Source organism: Salvelinus alpinus, chromosome 9 (assembly GCF_045679555.1).
Source record: "Salvelinus alpinus chromosome 9, SLU_Salpinus.1, whole genome shotgun sequence".
NCBI classification, from domain to species: Eukaryota; Metazoa; Chordata; class Actinopteri; order Salmoniformes; family Salmonidae; genus Salvelinus; species Salvelinus alpinus.
In genome coordinates, this window is record NC_092094.1 from 38,171,404 (window position 1) to 38,195,002 (window position 23,599).

At 44.6% G+C, this 23,599-nt stretch overlaps 3 protein-coding genes across 3 annotated transcripts in view; 2 read left to right on the forward strand and 1 right to left on the reverse strand.

Annotated features, from left to right (window-relative positions):
• The window catches only part of LOC139584780 (protein-glutamine gamma-glutamyltransferase 2-like), a 29,390-nt gene extending 25,919 nt beyond the window's left edge, over nt 1–3,471 (forward strand). The window contains exon 13 of the mRNA XM_071416996.1: nt 1,109–3,471. Coding sequence (XP_071273097.1) covers nt 1,109–1,256 — 148 coding nt within the window. The 3' untranslated portion in view covers nt 1,257–3,471. The remainder of the gene's footprint in view (nt 1–1,108) is intronic.
• Nucleotides 1,939–3,508, reverse strand: exosc6 (exosome component 6). Its single transcript, XM_071416998.1, has one exon. It carries the CDS (start codon nt 3,328–3,330, stop codon nt 2,506–2,508), a length of 825 nt encoding a protein of 274 aa, XP_071273099.1. The 5' UTR covers nt 3,331–3,508; the 3' UTR covers nt 1,939–2,505.
• A 254-nt stretch (nt 3,509–3,762) lies between these two features.
• aars1 (alanyl-tRNA synthetase 1) lies at nt 3,763–22,698 on the forward strand. The gene is made up of 21 exons (XM_071416995.1): nt 3,763–3,914; nt 5,793–5,946; nt 8,267–8,455; nt 8,616–8,761; nt 9,280–9,471; nt 13,119–13,263; nt 13,353–13,498; nt 13,600–13,708; nt 13,978–14,128; nt 14,234–14,358; nt 14,797–14,941; nt 15,074–15,252; nt 15,525–15,638; nt 15,761–15,967; nt 16,291–16,475; nt 20,378–20,486; nt 20,669–20,782; nt 20,868–20,987; nt 21,309–21,395; nt 21,551–21,664; nt 21,791–22,698. Exons 2-21 carry the CDS (start codon nt 5,803–5,805, stop codon nt 21,971–21,973), a joined length of 2,904 nt encoding a protein of 967 aa, XP_071273096.1. The 5' UTR covers nt 3,763–3,914; nt 5,793–5,802; the 3' UTR covers nt 21,974–22,698.
• The last annotated feature ends 901 nt before the right edge of the window (nt 22,699–23,599 follow it).

Genomic DNA, 23,599 nt, shown 5'->3' on the forward strand with positions numbered 1-23,599 from the left:
TGGATGCAGTCTATCACAGTGCCATCCGTTTTGTCACCAAAGCCCAATATACCACCCACCACTGCGACCTGTATGCTCTAGTCGGCTGGCCCTCGCTACATATTCGTCGCCAGACCCACTGGCTCCAGGTCATCTATAAGTGTTTGCTCGGTAAAGCTCCGCCTTACCTCAGCTCACTGGTCACGATAACAACACCCACCCGTAGCACGCGCTCCAGCAGGTATATCTCACTGGTCATCCCCAAAGCCAACACTTCCTTTGGCCACCTTTCCTTCCAGTTCTCTGCTGCCAATGACTGGAACGAATTGCAAAAATCACTGAAGTTGGAGACTTATATCTCCCTCATTAACTTTAAACATCAGCTATCTGAGCAGCTAACCGATCGCTGCAGCTGTACACAGCCCATCTGTAAATAGCCCATCCAATCTACCTACCTCATGCCCATATTGTTTTTATTTACTTTTTTGCTCATTTGCACACCAGTATTTTTACTTGCACATCATCATCTGCACATCTATCACTCCAGTGTTCATTTGCTAAATTGTAATTACTTTGCCACTATGGCCTATTTATTGCCTTACCTCCTCTCGCCATTTGCACACACTGTATATAGACTTTTTTTTCCTATTGTGTTATTGACTGTACGTTTGTTTATCCCATGTGTAACTGTGTTTGTGTCGCACTGCTTTGGCCAGGTCGCAGTTGTAAATCAGAACTTGTTCACAACTGGCCTACCTGGTTAAATAAAGGTGAAATAAAAAAATACTTGGTTTGTTTGTTACCTATGCATAGTCACTTCGCCCCCACCAACATGTACAGATTACCTCAACTAGCCTGTACCCCTGCACACTGACTCAGTACTGGTGCCCCCTGTATATAGTCTCGTTATTGTGTTACTTATTACTTTTTATTTTAGCCTACTTGGTAAATACTTTCTTATTCTTGAACTGCACTGTTGGTTAAGGGCTTGTAAGTAAGCATTTCACGGTAAAATCTGCACTTGTTGTATTCGGTGCATGTGGAAAATAGTTTGATTTGAACCACAATTTACATTCGAGGATCATACCAAGGCTGAGTTAAGAGAACCATGCTTTATTTTCTTCTACAGAGGCAACATTGGCCCAGGTGAAGATGTGAAGGTCAAGTTGTCCTTCAAGCCCACCCGTGCTGGCCTGAGAAAACTGATGGTCGACTTTGATGCAGACAGACTGAGGGATGTTAAGGGGGTTGCCACTTTGATTGTGCGAAACAGATGAACTGTGAATTAAGAATGTATATCATATTTCATAGGTATATTTTTTATATGTAAACATATCCCTGTGAATGCAATATAAAAGTGAGGTGCAAAATAACGGGATGGTTTTTCATATTATTCTTTGACCTTAAGGGATTTGTTTTACCTTGTCCAAAGAAGTTAAGATTAGCAAAGAAAGGTGGGCCTCTAAATCCAAAAGTATTGTTAGAGTCGGAAGACTATCTATTTGTGAGAAAAAAGTAACTGTACTGTTACAGTATTTACATGATATAGCACACTATTTAGAAGCACATATTGCCTAGGACCAAGAAGCATGGAGGCAGCCTTTAGTTATTATGACCCCAGCCTCTGGAATAGCCTGCCAGAGAACCTGAGGGGGCCAAAACTGTGGACATATATTGTTAAAGAGATCATAAAAAATGTTTTGCTCTGCTTTAGGGTGCTTTTTAGTTGTTTAGTTTGTGTCATTCCTTAGTTTTTTTTACTTGTTTGTTGTGTAGTAAATATTTCAGCGTTTATTTTCATAGTTATTATTATTATTTTTAATCCTGTAAAGCACATTGCGTTGCATTCAATGTCTGGAATGTGCCATATAGATAAAGCTTGATTTGATGATATTCTACACCGCTGTGGCTTAGATAATGTATTCTGTTCTTAATAATTTCATACTTATGAAACATGTCTTACTTTAATAAATGATTTATTTTTAAATCTATGCATGGAGTCTGACGTGTCAAAACAGTAAAAATTGACAAATGTTATGACTGACTTTTTTCTTACTTTTACTTAACATCTCTTTTCATCTAACCTAGGCAGCCGATAGTGTGCTTGATCTGCACTATCATGGCTTGATGTGCATTCCCAGTAATACACTCGTGTCCCCCATGGACCTGCTCATACATAAGGCATAATTTTCCTCCTTAACTAGCTTTAATGGTGAGAAGTGGAGAAAAAAAATGGGGTAAATATGCATTCTTTCTTTATGCAACACCATTTTCAGACCAATCCACGTTCAGCCAAAAGGTGTGCAACATTGTAATTTGTCCAAAAATCAGAAAATGATTGTGGCCAAAGGCCTTGTCACCATTAAAGCTAGTTGAGGAAAATTATGCCCTTGCAGCCTGAATGTTGGATGCTTTATGTACGAGCAGGTCCACGGGGGACACAAGTGTATTACCAGGAATGCACATCAAGCCTAGACGATCAGCTGCCTAAGCTAGAGATCATCATGCAACACATTTTTCAGTCTCTCAGCTCTCTGATGGTGGTGCTTTTCTTCGTACTGCCTTGGACAGTGCTTGCTGAATGACAGGGTAGAGTTTGAAACACCCCTCAATACATGTGCGCACACCCCCAGTCAGGGTGTCCTCGCCCATCTCGCCATCCGATTGTAGTCCAGAAATCTGGTTCAGACTGGGGAGAAATGCAACTGTCAGGCTTCCCAAATTCTCCCTGGATCCTGAGGTCAAGTTCCATCCATTTTCCTCCAGAAAGGTAGGGTCGATAAGGTATGTGGCACCTTCCTGACGGATTGAGCATCCAAGAACCAGATCGTACATCTCTATACCTGCGTCCGCCAGCGCCATGGACGCACAGGTGACTGCATGTGCCAGGACGGCGCCGTCGTTTTCAAGGACCATCACATTTACTTCAATCTGAGAGCGAGGATACTTCTGCAAGCACACTCCTGGCCTCAGGCTCTCCAACAGCATCAGTGACAGATCCTTTTCATCACTACCTTGAATCCACGAGCCTCTCTCTCGACAAGAGAATGGGGCAAATCTCATGTCAGTAATCAGTCTTCCGGATTTCATATCGGTCTCATCCTTGCGCTCAGTCTCTCTGGGTCCATACACACAGCAGATGAGCTTCGTGTTCCCAGCTTCAATGTAAGCTGAACCTTTGGCTTGACTTATCAGCCCACATCGGACAAAAACTGAACGGACATCCACTTGACCACGCTGCCTGCCATCTACCCTGGCGTCGTTGGACTTCTTTACCGCGGTTTTACACAGAAAGAGAGATGGACTTTGAGACACTTCTGGGCCACGTACCCTTTTTGTATCAGTCGGCATGGTCGGGGAATAGTCCTTCCAAAAATGTTACTTGCTTGGGCCGCGTGCTGTATTTGTCCAAGACTAGTTATTGCTAACTGCTTTTTCTGTTCCGGTTGCTCAATGGCTGTATGCTCGATTAGATCACATGGTACCGTGTGTGCGTCACCAAATATCTTCCCCGGCCATCACATTGTGCTTGAAGTTCCTCCTCACACATCAGCTCACCTGTCACCTGCTGGACTGGAGTACAGAAATTAAACAAAAATAAATTCCACAGTGTATAGAATACGATACATGCATTCTAATAATGCATCAGGAAATATACATTTTTTTTATTTTCAATCCACATATTGCTCTATAAGAGAAAATAAATAGACATTTTTATTGCATCAGCCATCGATAGCAGTTCGCGCAAGTGCGGTCGCGGGTTTGGCAATGATTGACAGTAAATTATAACCAATAGAAACTGAGTACCAATGCAGTGACTGTTCTGTCAAACCAATAGTGGCAGTGTATATGCGGGAACACTGCATTTCACTTTGATTGTGCCAGCGTGGGGTGTCTGTGCGAGCGGTGACAGAAACAAAATAAAGATAAACTTTGTGAGTATGGGAAATGTTTAATTGATAGGAGTACAGTTAATGGTGCCTGTCATTGTTAAAATGATTAAAACAGCGTATTTATGTCTAATATAGCTACTTAATTCGTTCGAATGTCGCATATAGCTGACGTTTTCATTAATGACTTGAGAAATGAGAATGGCAATTATTCATACACTGTTGGATTATGCCTTACTATGGTATTAACTAGCTGGGTTTAAAGTTATCTCCATTAGCTAACTTTATTTAGCTAGTTAGCTAGTTACCTATATGGGTAATTAGCAGGCTGGCTAGCTAGCCAACCATTTAAGAACGAATGTATTACTAGTCAACGAATTTGCAAAGGGAGACGTGGAAGGGCTCAATGTAACCGCCTAATTTTAGCACGAATGCATCGATTAAAAAAATAACTACGGTCAGGGCAGGTTACAATTGGAGGATGAGCTTGCTGTAAAAATAAAATAAAAAATACGGTGCGGGCGGTCGTTAACTCGGTTGTCAGGACCGGGACTAGCTCAAACTCTCTAGGCGGCGTTTTGCCTTCTCCCTACAGTTTTCAGCATTCGCTTTGCCCACAACTGGCTTGTATGAACTACAACCCCGACGCTATGTTTTTAAGGTTTAGTATTGTCAATCATCGCTTGTGACATAGCTTTCGAAGTATATGGCTCTTTCATCAGCAATAAGTAATCCTTCAATTAAAAAATATAAACATACTGTAGCAGTTTTGCACAGGTCAATACAGCTATGGATGCCTCCATCTGACGAAACTAAACTTCCGCTATACACTTCCCGACTTAAAGCCGGTGTACACTACAAGATTTTGGCCACGATTTAGCTGTCCCAGACACTTTTGAGATCGAAGACAAAATACCGATGTAGTTGCCTACTCTCGGCGCGCGGCCGTCATTGACACTCTTAATGTAATCGAGTCAAATACGCAATCTGGGGGCTATGGTTCTTGTCTTTTAACAGTCAGACGTCCCTATATTTTTAAACAGGTTTGATGTTGTCGGCACAAAATCTGCAATGCTCTTGTGTGAGATGCGCAAAGACAAGTTGAGAACGTTTGTACTTGCCTTCAACCAAAGCAAAAGTGTCAAATCGGTACAGTCTGACGTTCACAAGCAATGTGTAATTCAAAATGTTGGCTAGAAATTTCAACACTGTATGGCAAGCGTGAATCCTGCCGACAACGATCTCTCTTGGGTTCCCGAGTGGCGCAGCGGTCTGAGGCACTGCATCTCAGTGGAAGAGGCGCAGGATTCACGCTTGCCATACAGAGTTGAAATATCTAGCCAACATTTTGAATTAAACATTGCTTGTGAACGTCAGACTGTACCGATTTGACACTTTTGCTTTGGTTGAAGGCAAGTACAAACGTTCTCAATTTTCTCAGGGGAGGGACAGGGAATTGCTTTAAAGGTAGTCATACAAAGAGGAGTGTTGTATTCATCTGGGATCTTCTCCTGCCTTCCAGCCAGGCCTGATATGAAGCTTCAACATTGGTGAAAATAATGGGTCTAAGGCCTAGACAGACCCTGGGGCCAAACTTGTCATAAACATGCTGCATAGGCCTATCCAAGGATGTGGAAGGCAGCTGCAATTAGTGTTTTATAGGTCCAGTCAGGGATGTGCTGTAAAGTAAACATTGTTTTTACATGAATTTGGTTGAAGCTGATATTCAGTTTGCCCCAAAAAAAGAAGCAAAACCCATGTTTCCACCTGCTATTCCAGTGGAAGCAAGGACACAGAATAATTTAATTGAAACTTTAGTTTATTACCTAACAGTATTCGGACCTGCCTACCCATACCTTCTCCCTTACCGGCATTTCATGTGTTTGTTCCTAACTGTTTTTCCACTGTCTGTGTGATCGTCAGTCCTTTCAGAATGGACTCTTTGTTGACTGCTGCTCAGATCCGTGAGAAGTTCATCGACTTCTTCCGTCGCCATGAACACCAGTATGTCCACTCATCCGCCACCATACCTTTGGATGACCCCACACTGCTCTTCGCTAATGCTGGCATGAACCAGGTACGCAGCAATACTATCCCCTCCCCATACTTCTCCCCTGACATGAACCAGGTACGCAGCAATACTATCCCCTCCCCATACTTCTCCCCTGGCATGAACCAGGTACGCAGCAATACTATCCCCTCCCCATACTTCTCCCCTGACATGAACCAGGTACGCAGCAATACTATCCCCTCCCCATACTTCTCCCCTGGCATGAACCAGGTACGCAGCAATACTATCCCCTCCCCATACTTCTCCCCTGGCATGAACCAGGTACGCAGCAATACTATCCCCTCCCCATACTTCTCCCCTGACATGAACCAGGTACGCAGCAATACTATCCCCTCCCCATACTTCTCCCCTGGCATGAACCAGGTACGCAGCAATACTATCCCTTCCCCCATACTTCTCCCCTGGCATGAACCAGGTACGCAGCAATACTATCCCCTCCCCCATACTTCTCCCCTGGCATGAACCAGGTATGCAGCAATACTATCCCTTCCCCCATACTTCTCCCCTGGCATGAACCAGGTACGCAGCAATACTATCCCTCCCCCCATACTTCTCCCCCGGCATGAACCAGGTACGCAGCAATACTATCCCTCCCCCCATACTTCTCCCCTGGCATGAACCAGGTACGCAGCAATACTATCCCTCCCCCCATACTTCTCCCCTGGCATGAACCAGGTACGCAGCAATGCAATCCCCTCCCCCATACTTCTCCCCTGGCATGAACCAGGTACGCAGCAATACTATCCCTCCCCCCATACTTCTCCCCTGGCATGAACCAGGTACGCAGCAATGCAATCCCCTCCCCCATACTTCTCCCCTGGCATGAACCAGGTATGCAGCAATACTATCCCTTCCCCATACTTCTTCCATGGCATGAACCAGGTACGCAGCAATACTATCCCTCCACCCATACTTCTCTCCTGGCATGAACCAGGTACGCAGCAATACAATCCCCTCCCCCATACTTCTCCCCTGGCATGAACCAGGTATGCAGCAATACTATCCCTTCCCCCATACTTCTCCCCTGGCATGAACCAGGTACGCAGCAATACTATCCCTCCCCCCATACTTCTCCCCCGGCATGAACCAGGTACGCAGCAATACTATCCCTCCCCCCATACTTCTCCCCTGGCATGAACCAGGTACGCAGCAATACTATCCCTCCCCCCATACTTCTCCCCTGGCATGAACCAGGTACGCAGCAATGCAATCCCCTCCCCCATACTTCTCCCCTGGCATGAACCAGGTACGCAGCAATACTATCCCTTCCCCCATACTTCTCCCCTGACATGAACCAGGTACGCAGCAATACTATCCCTTCCCCCATACTTCTCCCCTGACATGAACCAGGTATGCAGCAATACTATCCCTCCCCCCATACTTCTCCCCTGACATGAACCAGGTACGCAGCAATACTATCCCTCCCCCCATACTTCTCCCCTGACATGAACCAGGTACGCAGCAATACTATCCCTTCCCCCATACTTCTCCCCTGGAATGAACCAGGTACGCAGCAATACTATCCCTCCCCCCATACTTCTCCCCTGACATGAACCAGGTACGCAGCAATACTATCCCTCCACCCATACTTCTCCCCTGACATGAACCAGGTATGCAGCAATACTATCCCTCCCCCCATACTTCTCCCCTGACATGAACCAGGTACGCAGCAATACTATCCCTCCCCCCATACTTCTCCCCTGGAATGAACCAGGTACGCAGCAATACTATCCCTCCCCCCATACTTCTCCCCTGACATGAACCAGGTACACAGCAATACTATCCCTCCACCCATACTTCTCCCCTGGCATGAACCAGGTATGCAGCAATACTATCCCTCCCACCATACTTCTCCCCTGGCATGAACCAGGTACGCAGCAATACTATCCCTCCCCCCATACTTCTCCCCTGACATGAACCAGGTACGCAGCAATACTATCTCTCCCCCCATACCTCTCCCCTGGCATGAACCAGGTATGCAGCAATACTATCCCCTCCCCATACTTCTCCCCTGACATGAACCAGGTACGCAGCAATACTATCCCTCCACCCATACTTCTCCCCTGCAGGTCTGTTGAGAGTGTGGCTCTATTGGCTAATTAAAGCCTCAACTCATTGGATGTATCTTAGCATAGTGGAATATTACCCTCTGGGAGTGTATTGTTCTGAAAAAAATGTCTCCTAAACTCACACATTCTGTCCGTATTTGAAGCTTTTTTCAGTTGCATGGAAAGAATAGACTATTTGAAGTATACTCATCCCAATTTAACGCTATCTTTCTTACCCACCCTCTCCCTTTGTCCACCTATCCAACCTCCCCTTCCAGTTCAAACCTATCTTCCTGAACACCATTGATCCGTCCCACCCCATGGCCAGACTCAAGCGTGCAGCTAACACACAGAAGTGCATCCGCGCTGGGGGCAAGCACAATGACCTGGATGATGTGGGCAAGGACGTGTACCACCACACCTTCTTTGAGATGCTGGGCTCCTGGTCCTTCGGAGACTACTTTAAAGTAAGTCATGGCGACCGGATGTTAGATCCTGTAGTAGTCATCTCATCTGTAATGATGCAGCAACATTTTAACAAGTCTCTCAAGATAGTGTTTGCGTGTTGGGAAGATTAATTGATTGTATATCTCTTATTTACTTTCCTGCTGACTCCACTCCCTGCAGCACCTTGCTTGTACGATGGCCCTGGAGCTGCTGACTAAGGAATTTGGGATTCCCATCGAGCGTCTGTACGTAACCTACTTCGGGGGTCATGAAGAAGCTGGGCTGGATCCAGATCTGGAGTGTAAACAGATATGGCTGGACCTCGGGTGAGTGAGTTTCAGGAGTTGGAAATTCTTGTCAGATCGAATAGGGCTATTATATATCCAAATCTACTTGAATGAGTGAAATAGGCTGCACTCTTTCTATTCTTGTTATTGTGGTCAGTAACACTATGTGTTGGGTGATAACTCTCTCAGGGTACTGTTCCCTTTTCAAACCTCTAGATGCCACTTTGCTGGTTACAAAAACAGTCTTGTGAGAACAGTCATGTTTTCGCTCTGTGCCCGTGTTCCCTCCCAACCTGCTCCTACTGTAACCTCTCCCTTCTGAGTCTCACCTGGGAAGGATTTATTAGTCGGATTCCATTGCAAAACGTTTCGTCATTTGCAACGGAAACCATTTAGCATTTACTTTAGGAACCAAATTGAAGCAAACGGTACCAAACAGGGTACCTTACATGAATTTGTCCAATAGAACCTCTAGTTTTTGTTGCAAAGTATTTTCCAACGGAATATGACTAATGAATACACCCCTGTTTTACCTGTGTCTCTTCTCTGGGTGACAGAATGGACGAGGCTCGTATTATACCCGGCAGCATGAAGGATAACTTCTGGGAGATGGGGGACACAGGTCCTTGTGGGCCCTGCAGTGAGATCCACTTTGACCGCATCGGGGGGAGAGATGCTGCCCACCTGGTCAATATGGACGACCCCAATGTGCTGGAGATTTGGAACCTGGTGTTCATCCAGTTCAACAGGTAATGAATTTATAAATAGCTGTAAAATATGTGACTGACTGGCTCGATTGGGTCTCATGTAGCAAAATCTGTTTTATTTTAATTTAATTTTTTTACATTGGATAAAAGTAGACTCAGAGCTAGAAATAGTTGAGGAACAATGGGAAAGTAACTCTGCTTTGAAAGTTGATAAACTTGTTACCCCACTTTTGAGGAAATTGTCCTTGAATGTTTTGGTACACCTACTGGAGAGCTCTTCTTTGTCTACACCCATTTAGCAACGTTCCAGCTTCTTAAGCCCCATCCATCTCTTTAAGGATTCACTTGTGAGTCCATGTGCTTAACAGTGAGTACGGTAGTGTACAACCAAAGATTTCAAGACTAAACGCTGGTTTATACTACATTTATCGACATGTCTGTATACAGTTGTCGCAGTGACATCATGAACATTCTATTGTCGTCCGACATCAAACTTGTCGTTATGAAAAAGTATAAACACAAAAACGACAGGCTGCATGACATCAGCAGCCTGGTGGTCCAAAATAGCATAACTAGTGTATTTTAAAGCCAATAAACCCACCCTTTTAAAAATGAATTTGGTATGTAGTGAATTCGGAAAGTATTCAGACCACTTGACTTTTTCCACATTGTTACATTACAGCCTTATTCTAAAATGGATTAAATAAATAAAAACATCTCAAATCTACACACTACCCCATAATGAAAAAGTGAAACATGTTTTTAGATTGTTTTTGCAAATGTATAATAAAAAAAAAACATACCTTTTTTACTAACATGTTCAGGCCCTCTGCTATGAGACTCAAAATTGAGATCTGATGCATCCTGTTTCCATTGATCATCCTTGATGTTTCTACAACTTGATTGGAGTCAACCTGTGGTAAATTCAAATGATTGTACTTGATTTGGAAAGGCACACACCTGTCTATATAAAGGTCCCTTTGTTGACAGTGCATGTCAGAGCAAAAACCAAGCCATGAGGTCGGAGGAATTGTCCGTGGAGCTTCGAGACAGGATTGTGTCGAGGCACAGATCTGGGGAAGGGTACCAAAACATTTCTGTAGAATTGAAGGTCCCCAAGAACACAGTGGCCTCCATTATTTTTAAATGGAAGAAGTTTGGAACCACCAAGACTCTTCCCGAGAGCTGGCCGCCCGTCCAAACTGAGCAATCAGGGGATAAGGGCCTTGGTCTGGGAGGTGACCAAGAACCCGATGGTCACTCTGACAGAGCTCCAGAGTTCCTCTGTGGAGATGGGAGAACCTTCCAGAAGAACATCCATCTCTGCAGCACTCCAATCAGGCCTTTATGGTAGAGCAGCCAGACCGAAGCCACTCCTCAGTAAAAGGCACATGACAGCCCGCTTGGAGTTTGCCTAAAGGACTTCGACCATGAGAAACAAGGTTCTCTGGTCTGATGAAACCAAGATTGAACTCTTTTGCCTGAATGCCAAGCGTCAAATCTGGAGGAAACCTGGCACCGTCCCTACGGTGAAGCATGGTTGCGGCAGCATCATGCTGTGGGATTGTTTTTCAGCGGCAGGGACTGGTAGACCTCAGGATCGAGGGAAAGATGAACGGAGCAAAGAACAGAGAGATCCTTGAGGAAAAAGTGCTCCAGAGCACGCAGGATCTCAGACTGGGATGAAGGTTCACCTTCCAACAGGACAACGACCCTAAGCACACAGCCAAGGCAACGCAGGAGTGGCTTCGGGACAAGTCTCTGAATGTCCTTGAGTGGCCCAGCCAGAGCCCGGACTTGAACCTGATCGAACATCTCTGGAGAGACCTGAAAAAAGCTGTGCAGCGACACTCCCCATCCAACCTGACAGAGGTTGAGATGATCTACAGAGAAGAATGGGAGTAACTCCCTAAATACAGATGTGCCAAGATTGTACCCAAGAACACTCAAGGTTATAATTGCTGCCAAAGGTGCTTCAACAAAGTACTGAGTGAAGGGTCTGAATACTTATGTAAAAAAAAATATATATATACACTTGAAAAATTCTAACCTGTTTTCGCTTCGTCATTATGTGGTATTGTGTGGAGATTGAGGGAATTATGAAAATAATCAATTTTAGAAAAAGGCTGTAATGTAACAAAATGTGGAAAAAGTCACTGGGTCTGAATACTTTCCAAATGCACTATATGTCAATCCAGCAAACCAGGCAACTTTCTAAACAATGTTTTGTTAGTTTCTAGCTTTTAAGCTAGCTAGTAACGTTAAGTTAGTTGACTAGCCAGTTTTAATAATGACCATATCCTATAGCTGACAACGTCTTAACTTTACAGGAAAATGTGCCTCCCGGGCGGCGCAGTGGTTTAAGGCACTGCATCGCAGTGCTAGCTGTGCCACCATAGATTCTGGGTTCGAGCCCAGGCTCTGTCTCAGCCGGCCGCGACCGAGAGGTCCAGCGTCGTCCGGGTTAGGGAGGGTTTGGCCGGCAGGGATATCCTTGTCTCACTAGTGACTCCTGTGGCTGGCCGGGTGCAGTGCACGCTGACCAGGTCGCCAGGTGTACGGTGTTTCCTCCGACACATTGGTGCGGCTGGCTTCCGGGTTGGATGTGCATTGTGTCAAGAAGCAGTGCGGCTAGGTTGGGTTGTGTTTCGGAGGACGAATGGCTCTCGACCTTCGCCTCTCCCGAGTCCGTACGGGAGTTGCAGCAATGAGACCAGACTGTAACTACTACCAATTGGATACCATGAAATTGGGGAGGAAAAGGAAAAAAAATAACTTTACTGGAAAATGAACTCACAACATCATTATTTACAAGTTAATTGGTGAGCTAATTACAGAAATAGCTTACGGTTGAGAGTGTGACGAAGTAAAAGCAGGTCATTCTCCCTGAGAATTTTTAAAAACTTGGACACTGTCTCGTTGATCTAACGTTATATCCTAATTTAACTTTGGTGCAGGTCATGTTCTTTTTTTGTCACATGCACAGGATACAGAAGCTGTAAACAGTACAGTGAAATGGTTACTTGCATAGTGGAGTCTTTTTGGTTTAGACATGTAGCTAGCTAAACAATGAACCATAATCCAAACTTTATGAATCTACAGGTAGCTAAATATAACTAGCTAAAATTAGGCTATAACTAGCAAGGCTCTGAGATATGAATAATATTACTACGCAGATCATACACATAATGTTAGCTAGCGAGCAGCCAGCTAACATTAGCTATCTGCTAACAGTACACTTTAACTTGAAATGAAAAGAACTTTCTGACAAAATGAGAAACGTATAATATCTGAAAATGTAGCTAGCTAGACTCTTACCTGTATACATGGATGGACACTTCTCCCTCTGTCACGGATTCCATGGTTGCCCTTAGTTTGAAAATGTAATCCGGAGACAGGTGTTTTTTTTTCATGGATAAACCAACTAGGCTTGTAATTTTACAATTGTATTTAAGATGGCATACAACTTTGTTATTAAGGCACATGAAAGTTCCCATGTTCCAGAAAGCATTTCTGCCATACATTTTGAAAAATGTTTTTACGTTCAAATGTATGTCCTGTAAAGTAGTGACGTGCGACACACCTAGTTTCCTGAAACGAATAAGAGTATTGTGTTCAATTCAAGTCCTGTGTAATGCACATGCAGATGGGCGTAGATGCATGATCTGACTGAACCTCTTCCTCACCAGGGAGTCTGAGACAGAGCTGAAGCCCCTGCCTAAGAAGAGCATTGATACAGGCATGGGTCTGGAGCGTCTGGTCTCTGTGCTGCAGAATAAGATGTCCAACTACGACACAGACCTTTTCATCCCCTACTTCCAGGCCATCCAGAAGGCAAGCACCACTACCAAACACTATTTACCATTACTCTCTGGGTGCTCTGAATGACCTGTCTGACAGTACCAATGTGGTTTTCTGAACAGGGTACAGGAGCCAGGGACTACACAGGAAAGGTTGGTGTTGAGGACGTAGATGGCATTGACATGGCCTACCGTGTCCTGGCTGACCACGCCCGCACCATCACCATTGCCCTCTCTGACGGGGGCAGGCCAGACAACACAGGAAGAGGGTGAGCCCCTTTTAACTGTCTGGCTGACTGTCTTTGGTCTATGTTTGTGTGAACATCAATCTCTTAATGTGCCCATGTTAACCTTCTCCCTCTGTGTTTAGATATGTGTTGAGGAGGATCCTGCGTCGTGCTGTGAGGTACTCTCACGAGAAGCTGGGTGCTCAGAAAGGCTTCTTTGCTACCCTAGTTGACGTGGTGGTAGAGTCCCTGGTAAGAAAGTCATCCCACTCTTCATGTTATTCACCATCTCTCCTTCTGTCTTAGTCCTTTCCTGTTTTCCTCTGCTGTCCCCTCGAAGGTGGAAAAATGTGTCATTCTGGCCTTGAGCAAGGCAGTTAACTCCCAACAACAACTGCTCCCAGGGCGGTTGACGGTGATTTAAAGCAGCAACCCGCACCAACCTGATTGACGGGTTGGGTTAAATGTGGAAGATACATTTCAGTTGTACATCTGACTAGGTATCCCCTTTCCCTCTCCAGGGCGATGCCTTCCCTGAGCTGAAGAAAGACCCAGACATGGTAAAGGACATCATCAACGAGGAAGAGGAGCAGTTCCTCAAGACACTCAGCAGGGGGCGAAAGATCCTGGACAGAAAGATCCAGAGTCTGGGAGACAGCAAGACCATCCCTGGTACTGAATGGCTACATTAGCAAATTGGATTAATTAGAAACATTTACCTTGTTGTCAAAACAGAATGTTTTTTTAAAACCCTTTTTCTCTTCTCTCCCTGTGAAGGTGACACTGCCTGGTTGCTGTATGACACATACGGTTTTCCCCTGGATCTCACTGCCCTAATTGCTGAGGAGAGGGGGATGATGGTGGATGTTGCTGCTTTTGAGGAGGAGAAGAAGGCTGCCCAGGTGAGAGTAGAGAAATGGTGACCAGTAGAAAAGATGGAGCCTTGGATTGGCATGGAATTGATGTGGATTTTTGATGTGCCTGTGAAGGTGGGAAATGTACTGCTTTGTGAATGTATACAGACATGAATGCTTTCCTCTCTGTCAGCATTTCTCAGTCAGTATTGCACTGTAAGTGACAAGTGCCTTCTGCTTATTAGATAAATCAGTATTTACAATACATTACAGCTCCATTCCATGTTGAGTGAAGGTCCAAATCACTTCAATAATGTCATATGATATCAGGGCTAAACATGCCATTTGGCTTTCTATCTAAATAATGAGTATGATGTTTCAACATAATGAATGACTGATTCATCATTGGTGTAAAGTTAGTTGTAGGTTTATTCAATGTAAATAGAACGGGGATTGGGCTGTCTCATCCATGTCCCTCCCACTCAGGTTAAGTCCCAGGGGAAGGGCTCTGGGGATGAGGACCACATCATGCTGGACATCTATGCCATCGAGGACCTTCGCAACAAAGGCATCGCTGCTACTGACGACGCACTCAAGTACAGCTACAGTGCTGACGACAGCGGCAAATATGGTGAGAGACGCAAATAAAATGAGCTCAGTTTTATTAACCAACTCAGAAAGATGGTTTGCTTGTTATTTATTCAAATCGCTTTCTTGCTTGTGTCTGTTTTAATCCCTGTATATTTCTCTGTGGTTGTCACAGTGTTTGAGCAGGCTGTGGGCACGGTGCTGGCTCTGAGGAGGGAGCGTGCCTTTGTGGATGAGGTGACGACAGGGCAGGAGTGTGGGGTTCTGCTGGACAAGACTTCGTTCTATGCGGAGCAGGGAGGACAGAGCTTCGACGAGGGCTACATGCTGAGAGAGGACGACTCTGTAGATGATGTAAGGACCTACAGGGAGGACAGACGGGCCAGTTGTAAAAGCCATATTAGACATGAATGTTGGCAGCAGGTAGCCTAGCGGTTAAGAGCGTTAGGCCAGTAGCCGGAAGGTCACTGGTTCGAATCCCCACTAGGTGGAATGTCTGTCGATGTGCCCTTGAGCAAGGCACTTAATCCTAATTGCTCTAAGTCCCTCTGGATAAGAACGTCTGCTAAATGACTGTAATGTAATTCTCTGTCTCCCTCTCACACCACATTTACTCCCTTCCTCAGAGGATGGAGTTCACAGTGAAGAACACTCAGGTTCGGGGTGGATACGTGCTGCATGTAGGAACGGTTTACGGCACTCTGAAGGTTGGAGATAACGTCATTCTGCATGTGGATGAGGTAATGCATCACTCAGAAGTACATTTTAATGACTCAATTTTGTGATCTTTTCTTAACTGCCTTGGTATTGAAAAGTCATTACATCTCTACTGTCCAACCCCCCGCCACCCCCCGTCTCCCAGGCTCGTCGTAGGCCCATCATGAGTAACCACACTGCCACCCACATCCTCAACTTTGCCCTGAGGAAGGTCCTGGGAGAGGCTGACCAGCGTGGCTCCCTGGTGGCTCCTGACCGCCTGCGCTTTGACTTCACCGCCAAAGGTGCTCTGAGCACAGAAGAGGTGCGACGCACAGAGGAGATTGCCTGCACAATGATCCGCGATGCAAAGGTGAGAGGTCATAGGTCACTGAAAGTATGAGTAGGGGGTATGTTAATTTCTGTTTGAAGTGTTGTTTTTACACTGAGCTCTTTGGTTGCTGGTGTTATTGATCTAGGGCCTGTTGGCTATTGTTCTATTTGAGTATTGACTTGAGTATTGACCTTGACTGTTTCCTTGCCTTATTGCACCTTAACATTCTGTATCGTCTCCTGTTTTCTTTTATACACTGTCACCCCAAGGCTACTGTCATCCTTTTCTCCTCCTCACAGAATGCACTGTTTTCAAGCGTGTATTACCAAGTCACGACATCAGCTCTTTCTGTCTCTCTACAGCCTGTCTATGCCATGGATACCCCCCTGGCAGCAGCTAAAGCCATCCAGGGTCTACGTGCTGTGTTTGATGAGACCTACCCTGACCCGGTGCGCGTGGTGTCCATTGGCATCCCCGTGGCTGACCTCCTGGCTGACCCCAGCAGCGCTGCCGGCTCCCTGACCTCCATCGAGTTCTGCGGAGGAACGTGAGTACACAGTGTTAAGTTCATGTTTTAAGTATCCCTATATTTCTGTGATTACGGGGCTATCACTCAGTCAAGAGTGCGCATGCGCAGGAAGTCTGTTGGTTGATGGACCTAGCCTTGAGTGAAATGGCTACCTTGTAGTGTGTTCATATAGTATAGTAAACTTTGTTAAACTGGAACCTTGTCGTTGTGTCATTTCGAGTTAACATTGGTAGCAGAGGATGGTTAATAACTACAATGTGCCACCTCGCTTCGACGAGAAGAGGTCGTACGAAAGTTGGAAAAATGGACTTGCAATCTGGACACGGGTTACTAATCTGGACGTGAAAAAGCAAGCACTTGCGGTGGTATTATCGCTCGAGGGAAGAGCGAGAGATACACTGGAAATATCCGTTGAGGATTTGATCAAGGATGACGGTATGGGAACTTTGATCACAGCACTGGATTCTGTATTTCTTAAAGAAGAGAAAGAACGTGCCTATGAGGCATATTCAAACTTTGACAGTGTTACGAGAGATATTTCGGTTGCAATGACGGACTACATCATTGATTTCGAACAGAGGTACAATAGAATGCGCAAGTACGACATGGTTCTCCCAGATGCAGTGTTAGCTTTCAAGTTGCTAGATACTGCCTGTCTAGATGGTAGGGAGAAACAGTTGGCTTTGACTGCTTGTACTGTGCTGACTTTTGCATCTATGAAGTCGGCACTAAAAATAATATTTGGTGAAAAGATGTCTGTCGCGCCAATAACAGATGGAATGCAAGTGAGTGACGCAGCATATTACACGGAGCAGCAGAGAAAAGGCGCCAACAAGTCACGTTCTCAAGACAACCAGAAGAGGGCGCCATTTCCCGGCACAAATCCACTGGACAAATATGGAAGGAGATCAAAATGTGCTATTTGTCAAAGCACTTACCATTGGGTTAAAGACTGTCCTCATAAAAATGAACAAGTTAAACTAACAGAGGAAAATGTAAACACAGAGATAGAGCAGTGTAACATTACACTGTTTTCAAATGAATCTGCTTCTGATACTGAGATTTTTATAGTTGAATCCTTAGGATCTGCTGTGATTGATACTGCATGTACACGGACAGTGTGTGGTGCAAAATGGCTTGATAGCTATGTCAGTGAACTAAATATGAAAGAAGTACAAAATATGATTGACACACCAAGCAACAGAGCTTTCAAATTTGGAGATGGGAGAATTGTCCATTCTACCAAGAGAGTTAAGATACCAGCAAAAATTGGTCAGACTAAGTGTCACATTGAAACAGAGGTGGTCCCTACAGATATCCCCTTACTATTAAGCAAAGCTTCCCTCAAGAAGGCAGAGGCTGTACTAGACATAAAAAATGATAAGGCAGTGATGTTTAAACAACCAGTGACTCTTGAACTTACTACCTCAGGCCACTATTGTGTAAACATTTTAGACAAAGACATCACACAGAGTCCATGCAAAAATGAGATTCTGACTGACACAGAGAACATGAGCACTAAAGAAAAACACAAAGTATTGTTAAAGCTTTACAAACAGTTTGGACATGATACAGTTGACAGACTTCAGAAGTTACTCAGCAGTTCAGGGAATAATGATGATGAGAAGTACGAAACTGGAAACAAAGTGTACTACAAACGAGTTGACTGTCACGAGTGGAAAGGACCAGGAGTAGTCATTGGTCAAGATGGTGTGGTGATATTTGTGAGGCACGGAGGCATGATTGTCAGGGTGCATCACTCAAGATTGCGGAAAGTAAATGATCAACAAGATTGATTCTCAGCAACAGCCGCTCTGTCTCCTAATGAAAATGACAAAAAGGACACAGTAACAGACACAAACCTACCAGATGTCGCATCCAATGATATGGACACTGAAACTGACACGGGAAATGGAGCAGAGACCTTCAACCATGCCACAGGTAATACTGTTGAGCGTTCAAATGAGGGAAACATTCAACAACAGCCACATGTGTTAAGAGAACATGGTTGTTCCAATCTGAATACTGGACAAACTGTTAAATATATGGACAGAGAAAGTGGTATTCCACATACAGCAACCGTCATTGGACGAGCAGGAAAAGTAAAACACAAGAACTGGTACAACTTGCAGTACTCTAAACCAGCTACACTTTCTGGTACAACAGGGTCAGCTGACCTGTCACTTGTAGATAATATCAGAATTGAACCAATGGAAAATCGAGAAACAGAATGACATTCAAAATGATGATGTACTTGAAACAAAGGATGTGTCATTTGACTCAGCTAAGCTAGATGAGCTCAGTAATTGGAGGAAAAATTGAGTGTGTGAGGAAGTCAAAGACATTGGCCAAAAATGCGTCTCAACAAGGTGGGTGTGTACCCTTAAAGAATCCTTAACTGGAATAGTGCCCAAAGCACGTCTAGTGGCTAGAGGTTTTGAGGAGCTGGCTGCTAAAGAACTCCCAAAAGACTCACCGACATGCGCCTCAGAGTCACTCAGATTGCTGATGTCAGTGATCTGCCAGAAAAAATGGAAACTTAATTCCATAGACATCAAATCTGGATTTTTGCAGGGAACAGAGCTGTCAAGGGACATTCACATCCGACCTCCGCCCGAAGCTAAAAGCGAAGGAACACTGTGGAAACTAAAAAAGTGTGTGTATGGACTGGCAGATGGATCACTCTACTGGTACAACAAAGTCAAGGCAACAATGCTGAATACAGGTGGAAAAATGTCACAAGTGGATCCTGCAGTCTTCTATTGGCTTGATCAAGACTGCAATGTGACTGGAGTACTTGCCTGTCATGTTGATGACTTTATCTGGGGTGGCTCACAGACCTTTGCTTCAACTGTGATTCCACACCTCAAAGCTGTTTTCTAGGTTGGCCGTGAGGAGCATAATCATTTTTGTTATGTTGGCATAGAGTTTATTACAGTTGATGGAAAAATACTGATGCAACAGGAGAGCTATATCAAGAATCTTCAACCCATCTACATGGATTCTTCAAGAGCCGTACAAAGGAATTCCCCTCTGTGGAATTGAAGCTGGTCAATTGAGGTCAAAGATAGGACAAATTCTATGGGCTGCGAGACAGAGTACCCCTGGTTTGATGGTTGCAACTTGGCATCTAACACAAAACACACCACTGTACAAACCATTCATGAGGCAAACAAAGTTGTTCGTAAACTGAAATCACAACAAATGACTTTAAAGTTTCAGCATGTTGGAAAACTAGTTGTCTTCAGTGATGCTTCGCTAGGTTAACACTGGTGGGACAAAACGGCACTTCCTACCTGTAGTTTGTGTCACTGACAACTACTCGTTAGTTGATGCTGTGAAGTCAACCAAGTCTGTCACAGAGAAAAGACTTTGAGATTAGCAGCATCAAGGAACTTATTCAAGCACAGAGAATCCAGCGGATTCTGTGGTCGACCACAAAGGAACAGGCTCTCGCTCCTACAGGCTCTCACTAATGGAAAGTGGCAGCTTGAGTAATACAAATAAAAACTGTCACACAACCCATTTGTAATGGGGATCTTGAATAATACTTGGACATTTAATTATGTTGTTGATGTTTTATTTGTCTTTAAAGAAAAGGGAGAGATTGTTAAGTTCATGTTTTAAATATCCCTATATTTCTGTGATCACTCAGTCAAGAGTGCGCATGCGCAGGAAGTCTGTTGGTTGATGGACCTAGCCTTGAGTGAAATGGCTACCTTGTAGTGTGTTCATATAGTATAGTAAACTTTGTTAAACTGGAACCTTGTCGTTGTGTCATTTCGAGTTAAAACACAGCTCCCCTTGCAGTTGCTTTGCACAATTACATCTCATGATTCAGAAATACAGAGATGTTGTTTGAGAATTTACTGTGAGATTGTTGCTCGGTTCTATTCTGTACATTCTATCTGTAACGTCAGGCACTTGCGGAACTCTGGCCATGCTGCACCTTTTGTCATTGTGTCAGAGGAGGCCATCGCCAAGGGAATCCGCCGTATCGTCGCAGTGACAGGAGCAGAAGCACAGAAGGTGAGAGGACAGAAAGGTTCCCAACCATTACTGGATGCTTGACATTTGTGTTCTTCATTATACTACAGGTTCTTAGTCAAATCACTGGGTGATGATTGGTATAAGTATCACTCTTTCATAACCGCTATTTACTCAACGGTAACTGACTAACTTGAATCCCGTCCCCACCCTGCTCTGTTCAGGCCCACAGGAAAGCAGATGCTCTGAGGCAGTCTCTGTCTGCTCTGGGGGAGAAGGTGAAGGTTCAGACCGCCCCCAATAAAGACGTGCAGAAGGAAATCGCTGACATGACAGAGGTGAGAGCTGTCGCAGAACATCCAGCCCTTAATGAGCCGTGTCTATCTGCGTGTTTACTTACTATGTCTCTGTTCTGTGTTGCAGTTTCTGGGCATGGCAGTGATCTCCCAGTGGCAGAAGGATAAGATGAGGGAGGCCCTGAAGGGCTTGAAGAAGACCATGGATGACCTGGACCGCGCCAGCAAGGCTGATGTCCAGAAAAGGGTAAGAGAGAGGGGCCAGACATGGGGTTTAGGGGGGGTAAGAGAGAGGGGCCAGACATGGGGTTTAGGGGGGGGTAAGAGAGAGGGGCCAGACATGGGGTTTCGGGGGGGGGGGGTAAGAGAGAGGGGCCAGAGATGGGGGTTGGTGGAGTTTCCTTTTTTTATTAGGTGAAGGGATACTACATGTCATAGAAACTGATGTACTATCTAGGCTGTGTAGTTGGGGAGTATGCAGGTCATTCTATATGAATGGTGCTTTCCTCATGTTCTCTGGTTCAGCTGGTCTTTAATTGCTATATTCTCTCTGCCTCCCCTCCCCCAGGTTCTTGAAAAGACCAAGGAGATGATTGACAGCAGCCCTAACCAGCCGCTGGTAGTCATGGAGATGGAAAGTGGAGCCTCTGCCAAGGTAACAACAGCATCATTTTCTCTCCTCTACAGCCAACCCTACCACTGTGGAGAATTACAACACACCATGGCACAGATTATCCCTAAATTCGAATCAGACATGTCTAATTCCACTTCTATTTTCTAACCCTTTCACTGTGTATTTTTGTGTCCCAGGCTCTGAATGAGTCTCTGAAGCTGCTGAAGACCCAGTCCCCCCAGACTGCTGCTATGCTCTTCACCGTAGATAACGATGCTGGAAAGATCATCTGTTTATGCCAGGTGCCCCAGGTAAACCATGTGCTCAACCTGTGTGTTTACATCCATTCACAGATTAGCTCCTTATTTGTGCTTAATGCAATAACCTTCATTTTTTGTTGGGACAGTATCTTATCTGTTGACTTTCTCCTTTACCAGGACGTTGCCAACCGGGGTCTGAAGGCCAGTGAGTGGGTGCAGGAGCTCTGCCCTCTGATGGATGGCAAAGGTGGTGGCAAGGATATGTCTGCCCAGGCAACTGGCAGGAACACACACTGCATAGAGGAGGCACTGCAGATGGCCAACCAGTTTGCCCAACTTAAACTGAGTAAAAATGAATAGAGAGGAGGCTGGGGTGTGGTGAATGATTATGGGGAAAGATCCCTCGATCCAACCCCACCATCCCCACTGGAATGTTCCAGCTCTGTTCTCTGTGACTCTGAACTGGACATCCAGAAAATTGTATAGTAACATTCACCCATCCAAAGGTTAGAAAGGGAAGCAGATACAAGAGCCCTCTTTCTCTGAAAGAGATGCATCTGCAATTTTAAGGAGGATAACATGGTTTTGATCCATGCACAATTTGATTGGTCCCTGCAAGATCTGTGGTTGAAGGATTAGGTGATCAAATGATTGATAGGTGTACGAGGAGGCTACCCCCAACATCCTTACCTGATCTGTCTTCCCACTTTAACTAATGATGAAAATGCTGAACGGTGAACTGCTTCAGTTCATTGCTTGTTTATCTCTATTTCGTTGGCCTCTCCCATGTCATTGTGTTTCACTTCCCCCTCCCTGACTGGGGAGATGTGGTCTCTGCAGACTGTCTTTCCTGCCAGTTGTAACGTACATTCACAACAGCAACCGTGGCACCTGTCAGCGCCACCAGCTGTGTAACAGTTTTGTCTGGCATCTTAATATTAATGTAGTCAATTAATAATGAATTAAATAAATGGGTGACATGACATTGTCAATTCTGTGAAATGCATTTTATTGCCACTTATGAATGCGTTGTGACGTTCATGTCTTGATGAATTCCATGTCGTGGAATAAAAATACTGAAAACACTTGATTTCTTAATTTCTCCTACTAGTATTTAGAACTGTCTTCTCCTGTAGTTCATAGGTGATGGTCTGATGCTAGGTAACGATGTCCAGCATTAGTACAAGGGCTGACGTGTTGTAAGTGCTCTCTTACTGCCCCATTGTAGAAAAGACCCAGAAAACCACAATTTTTTCATGTTGCTTTTATTTTCACAATAGCATATGATTAAAAACAGTCCATCACACACACTGAGGTTTTAAGTAGTAAAGAGGGAGTGCTTACAACCACTGATAGTCATAATACTAATGAGGATACTACTGGTAATAATGATAGTAACACTGATGGTACGTACAGTCTGTTGTCAGTATATATTGTTGTTGTGCACAAGAGACCTCTAATGAAGAGCTGGAGATGAAACCATCAAAACACTGCAACAGCATAGATGCTTCATAAGAGACCATTCAGCTATCACTAGAAGCCACTCAAGCCAGAACCGATGAACTCAAATACATTCAAAACTATCCATTACGGAACAATACTATCAGGGACAGCAGAGTTGAAAGGGATTTCTCAGCTTTCACAGTCAGTTCCCCACAGTGTACACAGCAATCGAACAACATATTAGGGAAAGTACTGTATCCTTATGCACGTTGAGCTAAAACGTGGCGTTCAGCTACAATGTGCTAGCTTTATTGATACAGTAGATATTGGTATTGACCTGTTGGATAAACAGAGTTGTTACAAAAGTAATTGGGAGTAACGGAATTAAAGTTATGTCCAATCATTAGAACAATGTCAATTGTGTTTGATTCTCTTTGAAGTATTGCACGTATTGCACATTTTATTTCTGGCGTAGTCAGTAATATCACCCAGGAAATTGTTGGTATACTTACTAAGAAACATTCCATGTAAAACACAGAAATA

Bases quoted from the DNA above. Each gene is read 5' to 3' on its own strand.
- exosc6 (XM_071416998.1), bottom strand. From the start codon at position 3,330: ATGCCGACTGATACAAAAAGGGTACGTGGCCCAGAAGTGTCTCAAAGT.
- aars1 (XM_071416995.1), top strand. From the start codon at position 5,803: ATGGACTCTTTGTTGACTGCTGCTCAGATCCGTGAGAAGTTCATCGAC. The intron at 13,264-13,352 runs GCAAGCACCACT...TTTTCTGAACAG, and splicing joins ACTTCCAGGCCATCCAGAAG to GGTACAGGAGCCAGGGACTA. The intron at 16,476-20,377 runs GTGAGTACACAG...CTGTAACGTCAG, and splicing joins ATCGAGTTCTGCGGAGGAAC to GCACTTGCGGAACTCTGGCC.